Source organism: Podarcis pityusensis, assembly GCF_964106645.2.
Source record: "Podarcis pityusensis genome assembly, chromosome: 13".
Classification (NCBI taxonomy): Eukaryota; Metazoa; Chordata; class Lepidosauria; order Squamata; family Lacertidae; genus Podarcis; species Podarcis pityusensis.
Window position 1 is genome coordinate 16,320,006 of NC_138038.1, and position 23,506 is coordinate 16,343,511.

The following is a 23,506-nucleotide window of genomic DNA, read 5'->3' on the forward strand; positions in this document are numbered from 1 at the left end:
GGCAAGTTCCAACAATGGGCATTCTCCAGTTCATGTGCAAGTGGTCTTGAGGATGTGCAGAGACTCGCAGTGTGGTAACGTCAGTCTATGGAGTCTAACTGTTGCCAAGATGGGGTGGGAGGAAATTGGGTACCATGGGGTGGGGGGATATTCAGCAGCATCTTCGTAGCACGTTTACTCTGTTGCTCTGATCTCTGTACAGGAGAAAGCAAGCAGGTGTGGCCTATGTATATGTGTGTAGTGAAAGTGGTGTCCAAGACATCAGATGCCAGCAACCAGCATCATCCCAACGTTGAGCATCTGAAGCTGCCTCACACTGAGTCAGACTATTGCTCTGTCTAGCCTTAGTACTATCCATTCTTCTGACCAGCCAGAACATAAGAAGGACCATTTCTGAATCAGACCAAAGGCCCATCTAGTCCAGCATTCTGCTCTCACAGTGGCCAAGGAGATGTGTAATGGGTTCAGAGTCCTATCATCCTTGACCATTGGCCATGCTGGCCGAAGCTGATGGGAGTTGTAGTTCAAAGTATGAGGAGGGCACCAGCCTGGGAAAGGTTGCTTTAGACAAAGCAAGGGCCAATCTGCTCATAGAGAGAAATCATGAGAGACTATGAAATCCCCAAACTGACTTATTTATTGCTTCCTTCCCCGTTCCTCTTTTCCTTTTGCACTGTTTGTCTATTACCTTGTATACCATTATTTCAAAACAGGAACCACCTTGAGTGCTTTAGCAGAAAGGCAGTATAGTAGATGAATACATAACCATAATAATGGTGCAGTCTTCCTGGGACAGCACCATTTCAGGTTTCAAGTGGAAGCTCCTTAGATGTATGGGTGTTCTCTCAGATAGTTTAAAATCAAGAACTAGACTCACTCCCCTTGGAGGGGAAAGCAGATCAAAGAGAAGCTTTTTTTTTTTTGGCCTGCTTTTCTGCCTGGCACGCCAGCACCACATATGCAGATAAATTTTCTTAAATGGAGGGGGTAAGTCAGTCATGAACTCCTTTGCCCTTGAAACCTAAAGTGGTGCTGTCCAGAAAGAGCTGGTATATTTATCTGCAGAAGGATTCATGTGAAACTGGGAGGCCAACTCAATGTGACACCTGTCACACATTTTGCAATTGTGTGAATATCAAGTGAGAAAGGGCAGAATTCATTTCTGAAGCTCCCCTGCCAGAATTCTGTTCAGGACTGGGCTCCCCCATCTGCTATATTTACTCTTAAACAATTCACACAATTGCTAATTCCACAAATTCATTTGGTCATTTTTGTTTATCTTGTCTGTTGGCATGAAAGTTCAGGAGAGAGAGGGCCAGATCCCCTCCTTGTTTCCTACACAATCCCACCCCCCAAAATCAGATCCACTCTCTTTGCAAGGAAGATGGGGCCAATCTTCTTCTTCCCAAACTTTTCCTGGTCAACCAGAAGGGGAAAGACAGATGTCCCAATGCATCAGCAAAACATTCTGGCTTGGGTTAATGGAGAGGATGGACACAAACCAACACACAGAAGGACATTAGTGGAGACAAGAAGCAGGGCCAGGTGAGAGAGGGCACGATTCACAGAAACCTTGTGGAGAAGATTGGGGGACCCCAAACCGGACACCACCACCCCTCTTCTCCATGCAGATGGTCCCCCTCGACTCACGATGCAATCACCACGATGCAACATTCCAAGGCCACGGCCGAGGTGTGGGCAGCCTCTCTTGCAACGTCTTTTAAGTGCCAAAGGGTGGGGGGGAGAGAGAGAAGAGCCTGAGAGAAGCAATTAATCCGGCAGGGGGACAGAGTTGAACTTGTCTTTGAAATTCCTGATACAGCCTGGCAAAGAAGGCCCTGTTTGGGGCATGTGCTACCACCCAGAGCCTCCTTGCGATGACAAGGAAGGCAGGAATGTCCAAACAGGCTTGGTGGAGCACGAAGTCTCACTGTTGACCTGCTAATCGCCAAAGAAGCCTGGGCTCTGTGGCTTTGTTCTTAGAAACGGCAGATAAGGCCGTAAACTGTGTCTGGACTCTGCCATGTCAACGGTGCGTGATGGGAAGCTCCCACATGCAATCTTGCGCATTAAGAGTAATGCATTCATGCTCAAAGAAAACTAGCCTGTCCAGGGGGGAAGGAAGGCTAGGATCCTTCTTCGCAACATTGAACTTCCTCTGTGTGGTGATTTGTTGGGTTTTCATAAGCATTCCATCATATGAGCTCCTCGCTGCCATCTACAATGGTACAGTCCAGACACAGGAAAGGGGTACAGGTGACACCCCCAACGCATTGGAAGAACATGTGGGGCACACAACTTAGACTCTGTCCAGCCATTACCTATACCTTTGGTATACCAATTGAGCCCCTTTAAAAATAAAATGAAAAGTAGCCCTGGGAGGCTGTGCGTTTTGAGTGGAGAAAGTGCTGAGGAGAGGCTACTTTCGCCTCCCCTCCATTTCTCTCTACTAAGGAAATGCTTCCCACAAGCTGCCTTTCCAGCTTGGTGGTGCTCAGGAAAGTTTCATTCGAGCACAGTCCCTGGGAATCAATGGTGGTGAGGGAACTGGGCTCAGATAAAGATTCCTCTGAGCCCTTTCTCCTGGCCACTTCTGTGGCCAAAACCTCCTTTTGTTTTCAAAGCAACTGGTCTCTGAGACAAAATGCTAGAGGGGAACAATCTTCAGAAGCAACGAGGAAGAAGCATGCATGTACACCGATGCCTAGGGACAATTTTTGCTAACCTGCGTGTCTCGTTCTGACCCACTGCTCTCCGCCCCAGTGAAAGTTAGGAGTCTCTGCTGGCAATGATCCATGCCCTCAGCCTGTCCACATGCAGACATTCCATTTTAGGGAAAAGAAGCCTTAAACCGAGTGTGAGCCATTGGTGCATCTAGGTCAGTGATGTCTACCCTGATCGACAGCGGCTCTCTCGGGCAGAAGTCTCTCTCTGTGCTGCTTGGAGATGTCAGGAACCGAACCCAAGATCACCTGCACATGAGGCAGATGCTCTACCGCTGAGCTGCAACAGCCCTTCCAAAATAAACAGTGATATCTGTGGGACGTGTGGAGAGCTCTACAATACGCCCGCTCTGTGTTGGCATGCTTACAGGGAGTGTGCCGGCCTCTGAGCATGCCGCACCCGCAGCAAGGAGCACCCTCATGTTGCTAGTAAAAAAAAAACAAGACACGCGATTCCAGCCACTCACAAATGCAAACAATCCACCAGGCAGTAGCCAGTCTTCCATCTTCCGCTGCTTCATCCCCACCCACAACCCTCTGCCATCCCACCCCCCCCACCCTGGCAATACACTCCACAATTCCCCCCCCCCAAAAAAAGCTGGATGCATCCATCAAATGCTACGCAGACTCTTTGCTCATAAAGACAAGTTCAACAGGGATTAAAACCTCCCCGATTTTGGCTGGAAGGGTCAAATGCACAGGAGTGGTAGGGGCGGGGAGGTGTCAGGCTGAGAAGACAGGCAGGTGCAGTTGCACAGTGAGTAAGAGGTTAACTATTCATATGTATTAATGAGAGTAGAACAAGAGAAACGTGATGGATGTCCAAGATGCCTGGGACAAAAACCTGAGCTTGATGGGAGAGGTCCACGAACCGTCGCTGTTAACACCCCCAGGAAAAGGCCCTAGTCCGGGAAAGACACAGTCATTGAGTGGGGGGTAGGAATTGCTACAGACCAGGAATCCTTTGGCAGTTGGCACTTAGCAAAGGCTTTCCAGCAGAGGGAGAGAGAGAAGGGAGGGGAGGGGGGGGAGAGAAGAGAGACACATACAGACATTAAAGCAGGGCTGGGGAATCTCATGCCCATAGGGTAGTGGTGGCAGCCTCTGTTTGACCCATGGGGATCTCCCAGGGCTGCACCCCTCCCAAACAACACTTCCCCTCCCCAGACCACATGGTTCACCTGCCCTGCTCCACATTCTCCTCAAGTACTTTTGGGATGTCCTGGAACTGCGAGGCTGCCTCTTGCTTGGCAGGGTGAGGGCTGGAGAGACACCACTTTGACTTTTGCATAGACCAGAGGTTCCCAAACTTCTTTGGCCTACCACCCCCTTTACAGGGGAGGGGGGGAACCCACTACTCAGCACCCCCTCTTAAAATCCAACTTTTAAAGCGAGCAAACAATGCCACAGTGACAAATTTGCGTTCTTTTATGTATCTATATTTCTACCTACAACACTGTAAAGAAAATGTTTCGTAAGTAAGACACCTTGAAGCTTGAAATCGAAAACCCCTTGACTCCAGCGCAACCATTGGACCCAGGGGAGACGCTGTCACTGTCCCGCAACGGCGCCCAACCTGGCGGTAAGCGTCATTACGCAACAAATGAAACATGTATGAACGTTTTTCAAAATTTTCTTCTCTTCTTTATGCTTCCACCCCCCCCCCCCTATATTTTTATTCAATGCTCCTCAATTGCACCTGATGCTACTAATGCCCCCGGATGGTTCCAGCGCCGCCCAGGGAGCATAAGAAATAATAATAATAATATACCCTGCCCATCTGGCTGGGTTTCCCCAGCCACTCTGGGCGGCTCCCAACAGAATATTAAAAGCACGATAAAGCATCAAACATTAAAAACTTCCTGAAACAGGGCTTCCTTCAGATATCTTCTAAATGTCAGATAGTTGTTTATTTCCTTGACATCTGATGGGAGGGCATTCCACAGGGCGGGTGCCACTACTGAGAAGGCCCTCTGCATGGTTCCCTGTAGCTTCACTTCTCACAGGGAGGGAACCGCCAGAAGGCCCTCAGAGCTGGACCTCCATGTCCAGGCAGAACAATGGGGGTGGAAACACTCCTTCAGGTATACTGGGCAGAGACCATTTAGGGCTTTAAAGGTCAACACCAATAATTTGAATTGTGCTCGGAAACATATTGGGAGCCAATGAAGGTCATTCAGGTGTTATGTGGTCTCGGCGGCCGCCTTCAGTCACCAGTCTAGCTGCCGCATTATTACCCACTTTGGGAAATACGGGCATAGACGGAATGAATCGCACTGTGCCAAAAGTGCGACCCACAGCCTTGGCTCCACCCACTTTTGTCTCTGGCCCCACCCATCTCCCTCCTATGCCTCCCACTCTCGAAGGCTCTCCACTAGGGAATGAGCTAAAAAAAAAAAAAGCTCCCCACTCCTCTAATTTAGCCTCTGTGTTGCTCACCTTGGAAGTAGAAGAGTGGAAGCACCTGCAATTGAAGTAAGGTGAGCTACAAACATATACATGGGGTGGTAGCAACCCAGAGCTGGACACAGTAAGCAATGTGAAATTGAACATTATAATTCCACATCAGATAATGAAATATGTCCTAAGGCAGGTTTTGGACTACAATTCCCATCATCCCTGAGCACTGGTCCTGTTAGCTAGGGATCATGGGAGTTGTGGGCCAAAACATCTGGAAGGCGGCAGATTGAGGGTGCCTGTTCTAAGGGCTCCTTCGAAAGGCAGGTATTGTCAGGCTGAAGACCAAAGCAGCCATTAATTCTTATTATTATCAGTGCTTTTTTCCAAAAACCAATGTTTAGGGGGTACTCTCATTTTCCTACTCTATTGAAATACTGCCCCTCAATGAGGCCGAACTTAGATTCACAAAATGAACTTAGATTCACAAAATGTTTAGGGGTATACATACCCCTGTGTACCCCCAGAAAAAGCACTGATTATTATTATTACCGGCTTCTATGTTGTGCTCTGATTTGATGTGCAGGCATTAGGAGGTGACAAAGAACATGCAGGCTTCACCTGATGGCTGCTGCATGCCCAGCTGGCGTTAAAGGCAGAGGAACAGGGCTATGGGGGGACCCTATAGCTGTGGCCGAGGAGGGAAGCTGGAGGCAGATAGCCAAGCAGGATTAGAGTTTGTGGGATAATTTGTAATCTAGGTTGCACGAGAGAACCATAGATCAGGGTTTGCCTGGACGTGAAACAACCAGACACAACCAGATTGACAAGTAGGGCTGCCAATTTATCGGCCCCAGCAGCTGCGTCCTAAACAACAGTTTGGTTTGCAGGAATCAGCAGGTGATGGTGGGTTTTTTGGCCCTGGAAAAACTTCACCTGTTGACTTCTGCAGCTTCTGCAGTTGTTTAGAGGCCAGTTTTTTAAAAAAGAAATTCTGGACAGATGGCAACTTTATTGGGGGCGGAGGCAGGGGATGACGGCACAGGACTCTGTGAGGGAGGGCATTTGTTAGTCCAGCCCTACTCTAAGGCTTACCTCACGTGGTAGATTTTGGGGTGCCATTGGAAAGCAGCCAACTGTCAGTTTGGAAGCTAAACTTTAGACAATTGGTGGTGGTGGTCAATAAGAGCTCCTACTACTACTACTGCCACCACCAGGGAACGGAAAGGGAATCCGTCAGGATTTATTTATTTTTTTGCCTCGGGCACCAAATTGTCTGTTTACAGTCTCTTGGAGGGCACAGTGTCCTTGATATGAGGCTCTCAGCAACACACCACTTGTCTCCCATGTGGAGATAAACAGCTGCCAGCAAAGATGGTGAAAGTTGAGGGAGGGGTGGGGGGGGGAGGGGAGAGAGAGAGAACAGGGAATCTGATAGGGGGTGCGATGCAGCTGTCCTGGCCGGCGAAAAAACGTGTTACCCAATATGGGCAGAGAGGCCATCTCTTCGAGGGTAACTGGCTCAGGCGAGAGGAGGGAGGAAGCCATTGCCCTGAAGGGTGGGGGAAAGAAGGGCAGATCCATCTAATGCATATGATGGGAGAAGTGAGCCTCACCCTGCTTCCTTTGGAGCAAGAGTCAGGAGTTGTTCTAATCTGAAATCTTCCACAACAACGTCCTGCTCGCGTGAGTCGATTTCTGCATGAGCAGTAAGGCCGGGTCTACACATGCAGAGGAAGAAGGTGGCATAATCCTGAGGTGCCAAAGTGGACCATACTAATTCAGATTGCGGGGTGTGGGTGTCATTTTGGAGTGCTCTCTTATTAAAAAGGAAGCCATGCAAATATGAAACCTAGCACATCGAAGAGAAGAGACCAGGCAACTTTTAACAGTGCTAATATCCTACTTGCAGGAAGGCATTTTGTTATTTAAAGGTAGGTTTTCCTCTCCCCTCTGCCCACCTTCTCCATAAACGTATGTGGTGGAGTCCATTCTATCGCCTCAGAATGACTGCCAGTCCAGCATTCTGCTATGTGTGGGCACTAAGCATGAGAGCTCACATAATATGAAACAGTTGTGCCATGTACCCCCTTCCCCACCACTTCTGAACAGCATCCAGCTACCCTCAGGCCCTGTTGTGCTCCCAGTCATGGCTCCCCCACAAAGGATAATGGGAACTGTAGTTTGTTAACTCTGAGCTCCCTTGGCAAACTACAGTTCCCATTATACGGGGGGGGGGGTGCGTCATGACCGTTAAAGTGGTATAAGAGTGATTTGAAGGTATGGTGTGGATGCGATTTATAATAGACCTGTACTTTTCTCTACAAACCTGGTTACATTTTGGGGTTAGTCTGGAGAGAGCCAAACCACGAGTTCAGGTTCAGAGGCACGCTATGCCAAACATTGGCTTGGTTCTGTGTGGCATAGCATCAGATCAAATGAGGAGGAGCAAAGCAGCTGTGATCTCCTCTCACACACCATACACAATATTCCCCTCTCTGCAGAGCAAATTCTATTCTCCACAAAGAATCCTGGGAACTGTAGTTCACTAATGGTTCTGTGAGTGTAGCTCTGTGATGGGTAAGCTACTGTTCCCAGGAATCTTTCGGCAGGTGCTTTGAATGTGTGGTGTGTACCCAGGTGAATAACACAGTGGTGCCTCGGGTTACATACGCTTCAGGTTACATACACTTCAGGTTACAGACTCCGCTAACCCAGAAATAATACCTTGGGTTAAGAACTTTGCTTCAGGATGAGAACAGAAATCGTGCTCTGGCGGCGCGGCAGCAGCAGGAGGCCCCATTAGCTAAAGTGGTGTTTCAGGTTAAGAACAGTTTCAGGTTAAGAACGGACCTCCGAAACTAATTAAGTACTTAACCCGAGGTACCACTGTACTCCTGTTTCTCCTATCACAGTAAAAATTGCTACCAGATTTGACCTCAGCTTGCTGTGAATATGGTGTTTCCTGCTTGGCTAAGCCATCTGGGTGATTTCGAGAGAAGCGAGAGAGAGTTTAGGCAAGACTAGTGAAACATCTCAGGAAGGTTCAACACGGTGCAATTGAAAACATAAACTCGGGAGTTTCTGCCATGTCAGAAAGATCTTACTCCATGACACACCTCTCCATGAAGAAACTCCCCACATTCGGAATTTTATTACTTTCATCCTAAATGAAAAGTAAGAAACCAATGAGGCATGGTGTGATTCTGCAACTGGGGGCAGAGAACGAAAATGATGGCCTTCATCTGCAGCACAGATTGGTATGAAAAGAAATGGAAGTCATCAGTAGAGAGTCCATGTCTCTAGCCCCTATGATCACCTCACAACTCCTCCACACATGCCTAAGTAGCATCAGAGAGACAGTGGGGCAGAGGGAAACCTCCATTGTTCTCAGTAATTATCTAGATGAAGAGATGACTTTGTCAGCATCTCTGTGTGCAAGTGCTTTTTTTTTTATTTATTAAAGCCTCTGGTCCACCAAAAAAAGAAGAATATCCATTGGTCTCTCTTCCTCACACTAATCTTATCCTTCCTCAGAAGTCTAACTTTGGGAAATTCCAGTGGGAGAGCTATGTTACATCACATGATATCTCTAAAAGACATGTTGTTATTTCAGGAAGAAGCTCCTCCAGTATCTGGAGGGGAAGAAGTGGCTCCCTGGCATTTAGGCCCAACATCAGGACATGGGCAGCAATTAGCTGAACTAATACCTGCCCAGGGCCACCCACCCACCCCAAATGGCTTGGAGCTGCCATTTTTAATTTCCCTCAATGTCCTGGAATGATGCTACATCAGGGGCATCATGGGAATGTAAAATGGCAGCCCCAAACCACCTGGCGGCGGCTGCCAATATCAGATAAGACCATCAGGGCCAACCAACATAAGAGGGGGCTTAGCAGAAGACATTGTGCCTAGGGCCACCTCAAACCTCAGCCAACCTTTACTGGTACTGAGGTAAATTCCAGTCCTGTGCTCAGGTACAATGCAGCCATGAGGGAGGAGTAAAAATTGAGCACTTACAAGATGGCGAAGGGCATCGCTGCAAGAGAAAACCAGGGAAAGCAGATCTATAAGGAGCTACTAAAATGGGTTTGGAAAGGACCATAGGTAGAGTCTTGATAGGACACAAACTCGGCCCTCCAGATGTTTTGGGACTACAATTCCCATCATCCCTGACCACTGATCCTGTTAGCTAGGGATGATGGGAGTTGTAGTCCCAAAACATCTGGAGGGCTGAGTTTGGGGGTGTCTGGTGCAGGTAAAGGAGGAAAGGGCAGTGGTTATTTTGGGGTGGGGGATAACTATTAGGTCCCATGAATATCTCTCTCTCTCTCTCTCTCTGCTGTCAACAAGCAGCAGTTGTTCAGTAGTTGACCAAAAGCACATTCTACACATGCTCAGAGGCACTTCTCCTTGTTTGTTCCAAGATTTGGGGGCTGTGGCCAAGGGAAGTCCAAACAGATGAGCACAGAAACAAAAATGCACAAAACCTCTTGTAGAAATCCGGTGCCTCTCCTGTGTTTAATTTTCTAAAATGAACAGCCTCGGTGTCTGAGCCTGTCCCATAAGCCTGTCCTTTGCTTTGGGAGTCCATTCCCCCCCCCCCCAACTTTTCAGACGTAGGAGTTGGTAATGGTTTGCTTCATGGCGTGAGGGTGGAATAAGACGCCACTCTCTGCACATGGTTAGGGATGCTTCACAGGTGTCAGGGCTCAATCCTGAGAATCCAAAGGGCTAAAAGCAGCCCCTGTGGTGAACCATGACCATGCAAAGTCCTGCAAGCCCAGCACACACCCGTCTTAAATCTACTCTCCTTCTAAAATCCCAAGATCCCCCTCTCCTTTCAGAAAAGCCACCTGCCGAACACCAAACCCCCAAGAGATGTCACTCTTTTCCCAGAGAACCCTGGAACTGAGGCTCCTGAAGAAAAATCAGCCCTGCCCCACACAGCTTCTGTTGGGGTGCAAGATGTGGAGGCAGGAAGGAAGAGATGGAAGTAAAATGCAACTCTTTCCTGCATTCAGGTTTTGTCCTATAACAAAAAGGGGGCTCCAGATCCTTGAACCAGCTCCTGAACAATTTCGGAGAAATGCTACAAATGGAATCAGGGCCATTACGATGCATGGTACCCATAACACACCCCTCGAAATAAAAAAATACCGTACCCCCAAACCACCCACAATTCCCCATCCATTTGCCCAAGTGAAGCCAGCCAGACCTTCAGCCATCACTTACCGCAGGCGGTGGGGGCAGAGGCAGGGGCTCGGGCGCAGCCGTTCCCTGTTCGGGGAAGATACGAAGGCTGTGATCCGGCGCTGTTGGGGATGGGTACTCTGAAGGGGTGCTGTGGAGATGGTACTGCGGAGGCAGCCGGGCCTGGGGTGGCGGCGGAGGGTACTGAGCTGGGAACGTCTGTGTCATGGCATCCGCTGGCGGTACCGCTGCATCTGGACTACCCTAAAGGCAGGAAGAGCAGAAAGACAACAAAGTTAGGAGCTGCGAGCAGTGAAGAAGAGGGGAGCAATCGCTGCCATTTTGCAGAATCAAGCAGGACTGGGGATAGAGCTGGCTCAGCCACCAATCTCCATCCCCGCAACTGCTAAGCACCAATTCCTCTCTCACAACACGTCCACCCACCTTCCTAATACGCTGCTCTCCTTTCCAGACTTTTTCAGTATCCTTTGTCCCAAAGACAACGTATCAGAATAGTATGTAGCTCTCCTCCTCAGGGACCTATAGACATTGTCTCAATAACTCTTACAACACCCCTGCGAGGTAGGACACTATTATAATCCAAAGCGTGCAGGAAATGGAAAGAGAAAGGGAAAAATGCCTAAGGTCGTCCAATGATATGGGTGGAGGCAAGAGCTGGATCAGGCAGGTCCCGATCATTCATCCCCAATATCCTAAAATCCAGCACTAATAAATCCTTTTCTCCACAATTCTTGTTCACAGGGAACCCAGGCCTCCATTTATCCTGACTAGTTGTCTTTCCAATAGAGGAATAAAGACATACTTTTAACCCACCCCTAACCTGATAAGCAGGGACGCGGGTGGCGCTGTGGGTTAAACCACAGAGCATAGGACTTGCCGATCAGAAGGTCAGCGGTTCGAATCCCCGCAACAGGGTGAGCTCCCGTTGCTTGGTCCTAGCTCCTGCTAACCTAGCAGTTCGAAAGCACGTCAAAGTGCAAGTAGATAAATAGGTACCACTCCGGCGGGAAGGTAAACGGCGTTTCCATGCACTGCTCTGGTTCGCCAGAAGTGGCTTAGTCATGCTGGCCACATGACCCGGAAGCTGTACACTGGCTCCCTTGGCCAATAAAGCGAGATGAGCGCCGCAACCCCAGAGTCATCCACGACTGGACCTAATGGTCAGGGGTCCCTTTACCTTTAATCTGATAAGCAGCCCACTCCTTCCTCCCAGAGGACCCCGGAGTCTCATCTCGTTGCTGCTCTTGCCTGAACCAATTACACTCTCCCCCCCCCCCCTATATGGGAGCTCAGGCTCTCAAGCCAAACCTCACCCCAATTTATCATAACAGCGAGGCAGCCTGCAAGATTTCACCCACCTACGCCAACGGGCCCCATCCCTTGGCACCTTCCAGAGTCTCTGCCGGGATAAGATGCTCAGGAAAAATGCGCACACCCTTTCTCTCCCCCTGGCCCAGGACTATAAAGGCATCCCTTGTGCTTCCCCCTCCGCCAATGGGGAGAAATCGCGACAGGCGCAGGCTCTCCCATTGGCCAGCCTCTTATCAACACCTCCTCAGCCCTTATTTGGAGTTGCTGGACCGTCTCTCTTTGTCTTTCAGCTGTTTGGGGGCTTTTGAAAAAAAAAACCCGGCTGCAGATAAAGAAGAAAGACAGCTGCAAGATTTCGCTGGAATCTGCAGTTTGCAGGCAGGCTCAGCCCCTGTGGCCCACGCACCTGCCCCACCTGTCCCAACGGCAGGGGCAAGGATTAATCTGAGCCCAAGGGCTTAGTCCTAGAAGGGACCAGGTTGTTTATGCATTGGTAGTATGAAGATATTAGGAATCTGAGGGTGTGTACTGGCATCTCAGACTGAAGAAAGCAAACGATACTCCTGTTAGCACAAAGGGCATTATTCGGGCTACATGTTTCAGCTTGCTTAATTAGGAGGATTAATCAACAAAAGCTTGAGTTGATTAACTGGCGGGGTTGAGAGTTAAAGTCACATGTATTACATTCTAATCTTGTCCCACCCTTTCTCCAAAGGGCATGTGTATCTTTATAATAGGGTGAGAGTGAGTGGGAGGGCATGCTTCAGAGCTGTGGGGATTTGAACTCAGAACTTCCCTGTTCTGGTCCCAAACAGCAGCCACTACACACACATACACAATGGTGCTGTTTTGGTTCTGGTGCACCACTGTGTCAACCGGCATTCGAAAAGAAACTATTGAAGGTGGAATTTCCTTCAAGCATTACGTGATAGCTTTTGTATGTTGTCTCACATTTCTTTCAACATCTCAAAAAGGCATTTATAGAATCACAGAACAGAAGATTTGGACGGGACCACTAGCATCACCTAGTTCAACTCCCTGCAATGCAGAAATATTTTGTACTGAGGTTCTGGTGAGATGCAAATGTATTTACACGTATTCGATTGGTTAAAAAGATAATTGATTGACAAAATCCTTGGCGGGAGGCTCTGTTTTGACTATGTGTCCCTGATGCCCTCATACAGTCCCTGGAAGTTTGTACAACTGTTGGCAGAATTTGCATTAATGCACACACAAATGTGCTGTGATTTTTTTTCTTTCAGAAATCAACATATCAGATAGAATAATCAATACAAATTAAGATGACATAAAAAGAGTAAAAATGACTTCCCTACACCTATATGTGACTTTTCCTTTTAAATTTTACTTCTCTCGTTGTGTTCTTGTGCTATCTTATACCACCGTTTCTGTTATGCCTATTACTCTGTCACTTCTCCTTGTGATATCTTAGACTTCATATCAATATTTTACTACCAAAACAATGTTTTTCCATATATTCCTTTACGCAACTCCATTCTTTCTTTATTTTTTGATTTGATTTTCCTCTTATAATTGCGGTCAATTTTGCCATATTTATCAATTCACAAAATTTGCTCTGCCAATCCCTTATTGTTGGGGCTTGTTCCCCTTTCCAATTTTTTGCGATCAAGGTCCTGGCAGCGCTGTTGCGTACAGTATAGGAATGTATTTTTCATACTTTTGGGGATATCTCCCGTTACTAAACCCAGAAGGAAAGCTTCTGGTTTTTTCTTAAATGATATTTTAAATATGCTGTGAATGGTAGGATTTGTCTGCCAACATGATTTTCTCCTGTGAAGGACAATGCTTGAGGAGGGCTGAAGCACAAAATCCTTGCATCAAATCAGACTTTATCTTCAAGAGCCTCAATTCCCACACATCTCCTTTGCTAGAGCTTGCGACAGATGGGATGGGGAGCTTTTATGTGAACATGTCACTGTCCTACCAAACAGTAGGGCCGGCCCAATGCATTTTGGCATGTAGGGCACCCACTTCCCTGCCAGGGAAAAAGGGGTGAGTGAAGATCTGCATCAGGAAGGGGGGCAGGGAATAAAGATCTACATCGGAATAAAGATCTACATTGTGATCTGCTACCCCTGTGGATCCTGATGCCTGAGGTGGTCACCTTACCTTGCCTCATGGTTGGGCTGGCCCTGTCAGACAGTGTAGAAGAAACCGAGACCTTTGCTGATCTGCCCAGCCACGGCCATAACTGGATCCTGGCCACAATTACCCATGCTCTCGCTACTCCCCATTTAGTTTCTTGCAATGCGCTGTTCGAAAAAGGTGTGGAAACATCAGGTGGTTCAAAATAGGGCTGCAAGATGGTTTGCTTGGACTGGCCAATTCCTGTTGGAAGTGGATCAGCAGGGATCATTCAGCTTCTTACATAAGTGCTAATTCTGTTAGTGTTAAAGACAGCTAACCAAGAGGGGTGGAAGTATTGCTTAGCAACCAGGCAGAGTGACATGAACTTTACTGGGCTCAGGAAAGCAATACCTCAAGGATCGCCTCTTTCCATATGAACCTACCCAGACCCTGAGATCATCTTCTGAGGCCCTTCTTCATGTGCCTCCTCCTCAAGAGGTGCGGAGGGTGGTAACATGAGAGCGGGACCTTCTCTGCAGTGGCTCCCTGTCTGTGGAATGTTCTCCCCAGGGAAGTTCACCTGGCGCCTTCATTATACACCTTTAGGTGCCAGCCAAAAACGTTCCTTTTTAACCAGGCCTTTGGTTGATTTGATTGACATCATATGCCCTTTTAAAATGTGGTTTTTGGGGGGAGGGGGTTATTGGGTTGTTGTTTTTATTTTGATTATATATTTTGTGGTTTTATATTTTGATTTTATTCTGTGAACCGCCCTGAGACCTCCGGGTATATAGGGCGGTATATACCGTATTTTTCCATGTATAAGATGCCCCCATGTATAAGACACCCCTTATTTGTGGGGACTCAAAATTAAGAAAATGCACTATGCACTATCCATGTATAAGACGACCCCTTATTTTAAACTTCAAAAATTTAGGAAAAAATATAGTCTTATACACGGAAAAATACAGTAAATTCAATTAATAATAATAATAATAATACCACCACCGAGGTAGCACATACTCTGACTGCCTATGTAGTTCCGGGAGGGTTTTCTTCTGTATGTTTAGTTGAATGTCTTCATGCTATGTACAAGGCCTGAACTAAGAAAGACAAAATCTCTCTTTCTCCTCGAAACATACACTGGTCTTTTCCCCTCCCAGCTTTTCAGTTCCTCTGAACTTTGCTTCCTGGACTCCATCTGTGTTATTTAAGTGACTTTGCTCATATCTACATCACATGATGACACCAACATTTTATCAGCTTCCATGGCTCTGGGCCCAATTCAAAGTGATGATCTTAGCTTTTAAAGCCCTTATTGATTTGGAGCCAGGATGTCTGAAAGATCGCTTTGGCTCACTTATACCTACCCTTAACTTGAGATATTTAAAGAGGCTCTTGCCTTCTTTATGGTCATTCTAGGTGCCATGTGGGAGGGGTTGACGTGCATACCGAGTGCACAATTGAAGTGGATTAAAGCGCTCTGTTGCTCTTGCACAGCAAATCCACTTTTTAAGATGTTCAGAAAAAGATGGGGAAATGCACTGAAAAGTATGGAATGAATGAATGACTTAAGAAGAAGACGTATAAACAACCGCACAAGCAAATCAGGATGAATGGAGGATGAAAGCTCATTGTCACATAATCGCCTCATAAACAAATCAGAATGGCTGATTATTGCCAGGTGACGACTATTTTTATTCTCCCAAGCCTTAAAAACAAACTGTGATTTTCATGCACTGAGGCTCGGTTTATGTGCCGTGTAAATTTATTTATTTTTTTTAGTCATCTGGCTTTATTCTCTCTGCTGAAAATGTTTAGGCTGCAAGTTATCCTTTTATGATTTTGCTATTTTATTCCATTGCATTTTGATAGCATTTTATCGTTGTATGTTAGTGAGCTATCTGTAGAACAGGGTTACTAGCCAACCTTACATAAATATAGCAAATAAATGAAGAGTTGTCACTGGAGTGGGAAATCTGGGTCTGTGCTGCGGCACTGAAGACAACATTTGGGGACTCAATAACTGAACACCCCTCCGTATCACACATACACCAAACTCGTAACATAGAAAATTCCCACAAGCATCTGCTTGGCTTGATGAGCCATTGGCCTGATCCAAAAGACTCTTTTTATGTTCTTAGATCAGACCCTCCAAGTGTCGCTGTTTTCCAGGGACATCCCTGATTTAGAGAAGCCATCCCACTTTCTGATTTGATCCCAGAAGGTCCCAATTTTCCTTAGGATATCCCTATTTTCTTTGGGGAAATGTTGGAGGGTATAGAGTCATCCAAGCCCCTGCCCCTCAACAGTCTGAAGGCAATCCTGTATAGGGAAGGTTTTTTTAAAAAAATGTTTAATGTTTTATTATGTTTTTATATAAGTTGGAAGCTGCCCAGAATGGCTGCGGCAACCCAGTAAAATGTGTGGGGTATACATAGTAAAATTATCGTTAAGGAACGGGACATCCCTATCTTCATCGGAGAAATGTTGGAGGGCGTGTTCGGTATCAGAGAGATCTTGTAATAATAAAACAAGTTATATAGAAAGCAGAAGGGGAGGCATTTTTAAAAGGAGGGCTCTTTGCCCATTGTCTGAAGCAATATACTCTCCAGATGAAAAGAAAACAAAAGTTCCAGCCAATGCATTTTGTGGGACTTTGGTTACAGCTTCAGAAAGAGATGTCAGGCCCAAGAGTTCAGGAGAAGTGCTAAATTAAAGAACCATATACAGTGGTACCTCGGGTTACATACGCTCCAGGTTACATACGCTTCAGGTTACAGACTCCACCAACCCAGAAATAGTGCTTCAGGTTAAGAACTTTGCTTCAGGATGAGAACAGAAATTGTGCAGCGGCGGCGCGGCGGCAGCAGGAGGCCCCATTAGCTAAAGTGGTGCTTCAGGTTAAGAACAGTTTCAGGTTAAGAACGGACCTCCGGAACGAATTAAGTACTTAACCCAAGGTACCACTGTAAATATAGGTGAAAATGAGCATTCTGCTGTTCTTCTGAAGAGGGAATAACTTGCAAGATAGATGGGACTCCAGAATTTCCATTTGTGTGAGAAACTAACTGGTGCCTCAGCTGTATCACTATTGGGCCAAACTACACTTGCCTGTATCTTATGTTTTTCCTCCTGTAGGGTAAATAGCAGCCAGGGGAGGGTGTGTGTTAATCCTTGCCCCCTCTCACACCCACAACTCTGCAGTTTTTACATTACTTGGAGTGCACTTTCCCTTTGTTCTTTCACTTTCCATCCTGCATTAACATTCTAAAATCACGGGCAACTTTTCAGATATTGTTTTAGGCTTTCCCACCCAGGCTGATGCTTTGAAACAGGAGTGGTTAACCTGTAGAGCTATGCTAGTTGGGGCTGATGGAGTTGGAGCCCAACAGCCTTGGAAGGACAAGTTATCAACCCCTGCTTTAAAATTGCCTTAAACACACTGAATGGGAGGGAATATGTCCAGCTCCCTTGAACAGCATAGAGTTCGGTAGCATCAAGAGATAAATCTCCCCTCGCCATGAATTCCCCTCCTCACAGCTGAAGGAGCTTAGGGCATCCTATGCCATCTAGCATTGCAATAATTAGGACACTTTTGACAGTTTTGTGAAAGTTTCCAAGACTGGGTGCCCTTCACTAAAAACCTGAGTGCAAAATATTTTTTCTTCCCTTCGGAGCTAAAGGCTTGAGCTGCACATGAGAAGACATGTCAGAGAGAGTGCTTCTAATCTGAGGAGCAGATTACTCATGTGTGTGTGAGAGAGAGAGAGTCAGGCGCTTTAAAAAGCCACCTGTCTCCTATGAAGTTCTTTTCCTCATTTAGGAAACAAAGGGAGTAAATAACCAGCTGAAATTTTCCAGCCTTCCAGCCTGTTCCCTGGGTTTATGCGCTACCGTCCTGTCCCGTCACTGCGCAAATCACAGACACTCGTCACCACCACTGGGTGGTTTAAGCAGCACCCGGGAGGCCATTGCTTATCAATGCTGGCTCCACTTCCAGGTCTTATAAATAGCTCCACTTCATAAACAGCACCTTCTTGTCAGTCACAGCCCAAGAGGGGCCCGAATTGGGGGGTGGATCATAAATAGATTTACTCTCCAGTCCCAAGGGATCTTTCTGAGGCCCAGGAATTGCTGAGGTGCCTTTGGCAGGAAGCCAGGTTAGCCTTGTATTTTAAAAACAAAACAAAATAAAAACTTCTGTAGATAGTTTCTCCTCTAGCCCCCATCCCAATGACGGGGAACCAAATACAATGCAAGCCACTTTTGAGTTTCTCTGAAGTTAATAAAAAATAAGAGTAATAATAATGAGGAGGAGGAGAAGGAGGATAATGCTATTATTTGTACCCAACCCATCTGACTGGGTTGCCCCAGCCACTCTGGGCAGCTTCCAACATATATACAGTGGTACCTTGGGTTACAGACGCTTCAGGTTACAGATTCCGCTAACCCAGAAATAGTACCTCGGGTAAATAACTTTGCTTCAGGATGAGAACAGAAATTGCATGGTGGCAGCAGGAGACCCCATTAGCTAAAGTGGTACCTCAGGTTAAGAACAGTTTCAGGTTAAGAACGGACCTCCAGAACGAATTAAGTTCTTAACCCGAGGTACCACTGTGAAAACATAATAAAACATTACACGTTAAAAGGCTTCCCTATGCAGGGCTGCCTTCAGATGTCTTCTAAAAATCAGATAGCTTTTTTATATCCTTGAAATCTGATCGGAGGGCGTTCCACAGGGCAGGGGCCACCACCGAGAAGGCCCTCTGCCTGGTTTCCTGTAGCTTCACTTATTGCAATAAGGGAACCGCCAGAAGGCCCTTGGAGCTGGATCTCAGTGTCCAGAGGGGGAACTTAAAACGTAAAATTTTCCCCCATGGCAGAAGGTTTATGGGTTTGGGGCCTATGAAAAGGGCCACAGCTCTGCGACAGAGCATATACTTTGCATGCAGAATTTCCCAGGTTCAACACCACCTATTAAAAGACTCAGATAGCAGGCAATGGGAAATACCCTTCTCTCTGAAACCCTGGACAGCTGCTGTTGCCAGTCAGAGTGGACAATATTTGTTGAGCTAAAGGCAACTTCCTATGTACCGTGATGCTAAAAAGTGAACAGGGTCTCCCACGAACTGTCAACAGCTTTAAAAAGGAGCAGCAGGTTATGTTCACATGAAAATTACTGTTATTTTAATATGACTTTTGCAGTGGATCTGCAGACATAGAACTGGGCACACCTGGGTGGTGACTCCTCACATCTTGACATGTTAGCTGCAACTAGAGCCTGTCACAACTGGTGCACATTTCAGTAATCCAGCCAATACATTGGAGCTGACATAGAAATAACGTCGAGATAAATTTTTTTGCCACACCATCCAGTACTTAAATCACCTGGGGAAACTATAGTAACCCCACTTAGACTCCTGTCATGGACAAATATGGTAAGTTGCAGTTATTCAGCTTACAAGAGACTTGGTCCCAAACTATTGAGGTTCAGGGCTTTAGTATGTTTTCTGTGCCCTAAGAAAGGAAGGAGACCAGGTAGCCTTGCTTTTGGTGTGGCTGCTAGCCTACAAAGTAAGGGCTCAGCCAACTGATACTAACTCAACGTTTGTCTTCAGACTACTCACTTGACCAGCAAAAAGGCTCTGGAATTAATATGCAGTGAATCAAACCAGAAGGGGAATTTTCTGAGCTGTTCCTCACAGCCACACCAGGGGAATATGGAAGACCTTAAAGCAGGCATGTCCAAAGTCCGTTTTGGGGGGCTAATTCGGCCCCCTGGCAGGTTTTATCTGGCCCCTGTGGCAGTTTCTTTATTGGGGTCAAATCCTAAAAAACGCTCAACAACTTTGGTCAGCCCTCACGCACGTTCACTTAATCAAATCTGGCCCTCTTTGAAAAAAGTTTGGGCACCCCTGCTAAAGGGAGGCCACCAGTCTTGTTCTCATAAAGTCCTTTATTTGCTATACATGAAGCAGCAATCATTAGTTGCTTCCTTGAGAGGTCTTGTGAAGGCTTGCCGTTTTGCTCAGGCAGGCTTGGACCCGGATTTACATGTTAGAACCCTCTGGTTTCCTTTTTATTTGCATTTATTTTATTTATCTATAAGAAATACTTCTATTCCACTGTATCATATATATATATATATATATATATATATAATCACAGCAGTTTGCAACAATATAAAAACATGAAACCAGACAATAAAATCATAGGAAGTGAAAAAGAACAAATTAAAAGCAGAAAGAAATTAAACGCAAACAGCAATCGACATCTGTGAGGGGATGTACTCTTAATTGCCTGCATAGGCCTGGCAGAATAGGAAAGTTTTCAGCAGGTGTTTACAAGTTGGCACAGGGGGCACCCACTGAATTTCAAGTGGCAGTGTGTTCCACAGGACTGGGCCAATGACACTAAAGGCTCAGTTTCTCATTGTTGTCAAAGGAGCTTCACCAATTCAGGGAATGAGCAAAGATACTCCTGCAGATGATCTCATGTGAAATCATCATCATCATCATCATCATCATACCCCGCCCATCTGGCTGGGTTTCCCCAGCCACTCTGGGCAGCTTACAGCATATATGTATGTGTTTGTAAATTGTTGTCTTAATTTGTTTTAGGTTGTGTTTTAATACTTTTGACGATATAGTCGTTGGTTTTCAGTGTGTGTGTGTGTGTGTGTGTGTATCAATCCAAGTTTTTTGAAATGTTAAGCCGTTTCAAAGATAATAAAGAAATAAATACAGCAGTCCCACTTTGATTTCTACAGCTTGTGATCATGCCTTGTTCATGCCAGATCCATATGTGCAGAGGTTCTACCAAGCTGTTAGATTTCCTTCTTTTTGACAAAGCCCCAGCCTGCATATCATCTGGAACACTTTTTATTCCAGCCACGGATGAGCACTGATGTTTGTATCAGCTTATCCCTTGCCAAATATACTTCAGTAGGATTTCCCCTGCAATTTTTCCCCTGAATATTTTCGCACCTCTCACAATATGTGTGAAATGACAGATGCAAATATTTAGAAAGCTTGTCAAGATTCTCTGTTCTGCCAGCTTTTCGGTTGGCAATTAGGGCCGTCTGAGATATTATGAATGCATGAGGCAGAAAATCACAAAGCGGGTGTCCTGTCCCTCTGCCTATACTAAAGCAACAACTGATCATTTGTAAACTGTTAATGGCACACGAAAAGGGGGCCTCTCAGGTCATGTCTTTTGGGTGGGGTTACTGGCAGCAAATACAGTGGAACCTCGGCTCCTGAACACCTTGGGAGGCAAACGTTCCGACTCCCGAACAATCGAAAACCAGAAGTGATTGTTCTGATTTTTGAACGTTCTTTGGGAGCCAAACATCTGGCTTGGGTTGGCGTGCCTTGGTCCCCAAACCATTGCAGAAGTCGAATAGACTCCCAGAACAGATTAAGTTCAGGAACCAAGGTTTTACTGTAGTCAATTATTGATCAATTATCGGGACTTCCGGGTTGGCGCCATCGCCGAATGGCGGACTCCCTCCGAGCTCCGGAGGGAGTCTGCTCGGCAGGGGCTGGGTCCTACCGCGCCGGCGACGCGGGGACCCTCAAAAACCACGGGCACGGAGCCCGTGGACATGGGGACTCGGCTGGCACCGCTAGCGCCCTCCCGACTCGTGAAGGAGCCTTTTTAAAGGCTTCGGATCGGGTGCCGGGGAGTGGCGTGGTGCTTTGAGTCCATTGCTTCCCCTGCCGAGCGCAGCCGCATGCCATTCGACGGAGAGCGCTGACTTCTTCCATTGGAAATTCGGACTATCAACAACAACCCGTGAGTAATTGGGAAACCGGGTACAAAAGGAGAAAAAAAGAAATTTTTTTTCGGATTCGGCACGAGCGGGGGGGATCTAAAAAGGAAGTCAGTCCCCCCCCCCCCCCCCGATTGTAAACATTCTAAAACAAGGACTGGGTAACCAAGATCGAAAGAGAAGTTTATTGCTGACAAAAATCATTAATTCCACGAAGGGAAATTACAAGAATTGTGCTGGAGGAGAAGAGTGGAGGGTGAGAGGGAAAATGCAACCCCCCCTGGGAACCGGGGCGATTCGTAGAACCTGGCGAAGAGAGACGGAGACTTTGACAGCTGTCAAAGTAGCTGTCAAAGCTGGAGAATATAAAGAGGACTTTGTTACAAGGACTTTGCTGGCTAATTCTGTTACAATTTGACACAATATGGATATAAACTGTCGGAAAATAAGGAACAACAATTTGACTTTTGGATTAGAGGATATAAAGTTACTACAATCCCCCTAGAGGGGTTTCGGGACATTACAAGTGGTCGTATGTGGAAAATCACTCTGGGATTCGTACAGGACTTATCTTCTGGGAAAGCTGCAAAACTGACATAGTATTTTGTCTACAGAGGTGTTTACATTAAAAGGAGACAATAGAATTTTCTATTGAAGAAAGGAAGGGACTGGACGTAAGTTTTTGTTCCTGAACAACAAACCTCTGTAGAGATACCAGATTTCGGAATAAGAAAGTTTTAGCAGCTGAACAAGACAAGAAACCTGAGAAAGTAAGGAATAAAAAGAACAAAGGACTAACTACGACACGGAAAGAATAATGGGAGGAGCAGCAAAGACCAAGGAAATTAAAGGCATCTATTAGACTGGATTTTTGAAGTTAAACATTATTAAAATAAACAAATTAAAAGAAAACCGGCAAGGTGGAAGGGGAAAAATCTGGCCATGGACTTGAGATCTCCAGGCTGACAACATATAGACTGATGGACATGTGGAATTCAAACCGGGGAAGGGAAGGGGGAGTTTTGGAATCCAAAGGCTAATGTAACTATCTGTCTGAACCTTCTTATACTTTTTATCTTTTATTTCTTTATATAACTTTTGTATATCATGGTATTACGATTTGGCATGTTAAAAAAAGGGAATTCGTGGAAGGAAATTGGGGTGGATCTTGGGGGAAAATCTTTTTTCTTTTTCTGTTAATGATGAGGGATGATGATAAAATTGTATAATTTAAATTGGTTAATGGGTTAAACATATTAAGTTTTAAATTGGGAGTGAGAGCTTGTGGAACCAAATTAATGAAAGGGGAATATAGTCGGGGGGGGGGGAGGAGGGAGTCCCAGAAAGAAGATAATGAAAGTAAGGTTCTAAATGTATTCTATCTTTTTCTTTCTGTTATTTTTCTATATTATTGGAAATTCTAATAAATATGATTCAAAAAAAAAAAAAATTATTGATCAATTATCAATCGTGGCATTGATTACCATCAGCCATTTTGGTGTTGTTGTTGTTTTGCCTCAGACACCAAAATGCCTCCGTTGCGCCACAGTTTATCATTGCTGCTGTTCCAAAGAGACATTCATATTCTGCTTTTGTTGACTCGTGACTCGTAGTTTTGTTGTCTCATTTTTTAAGTTGTGTCTTTTCATGGGTTTGAATCTACTACCGTCTAGTGTTCAAGGTTGCTCGCGAAACAAGTCACTTCTGTGTGTGACTTTGAGCACTTATTACAGCTGCAGTGGAAAAGGTGGGCTAAAAAAACATAGTTACAAAAAGGGGCACCGACTTGCACGCCACATTGAGGCAGCCCAGAATCCCACCCCCTCAAGCGCACGAGCCCCCACCTGTCGGTGGCGGGGGAGGCTCAGCCCCCTGCCCAAAAATATTGAGGGGGCCAGGGTCCCACCCTCTATAGTTGTTGCCCCTGGTTACAAAAATAAAAGAAAATAAACTTGGGAGTTTAAACTTCATTCACATG

The 23,506-nt window shown here is 46.1% G+C and overlaps 1 protein-coding gene and 1 long non-coding RNA gene across 4 annotated transcripts in view; one reads left to right on the plus strand and one right to left on the minus strand.

The window, feature by feature from the left end:
• Positions 1–23,506, minus strand: part of LOC308460490 (RNA binding protein fox-1 homolog 1-like) — a 44,340-nt gene that overhangs the window by 18,523 nt on the left and 2,311 nt on the right. For 2 of the 3 annotated variants that reach the window (XM_080976971.1, XM_080976970.1), the window contains exon 2: positions 10,356–10,577. In XM_080976971.1, the coding sequence (XP_080833097.1) occupies positions 10,356–10,577 (222 nt within the window). Of the gene's footprint in view, positions 1–10,355; positions 10,578–11,692; positions 11,813–23,506 lie in introns of those variants that run through there. The other variant, XM_080976972.1, reaches the window with a different exon arrangement.
• LOC308460642 overlaps positions 15,268–23,506 on the plus strand; it is a 31,578-nt gene continuing 23,339 nt past the window's right edge. The window contains exon 1 of the long non-coding RNA XR_013978676.1: positions 15,268–15,435. This is a non-coding gene — a long non-coding RNA (uncharacterized lncRNA). The remainder of the gene's footprint in view (positions 15,436–23,506) is intronic.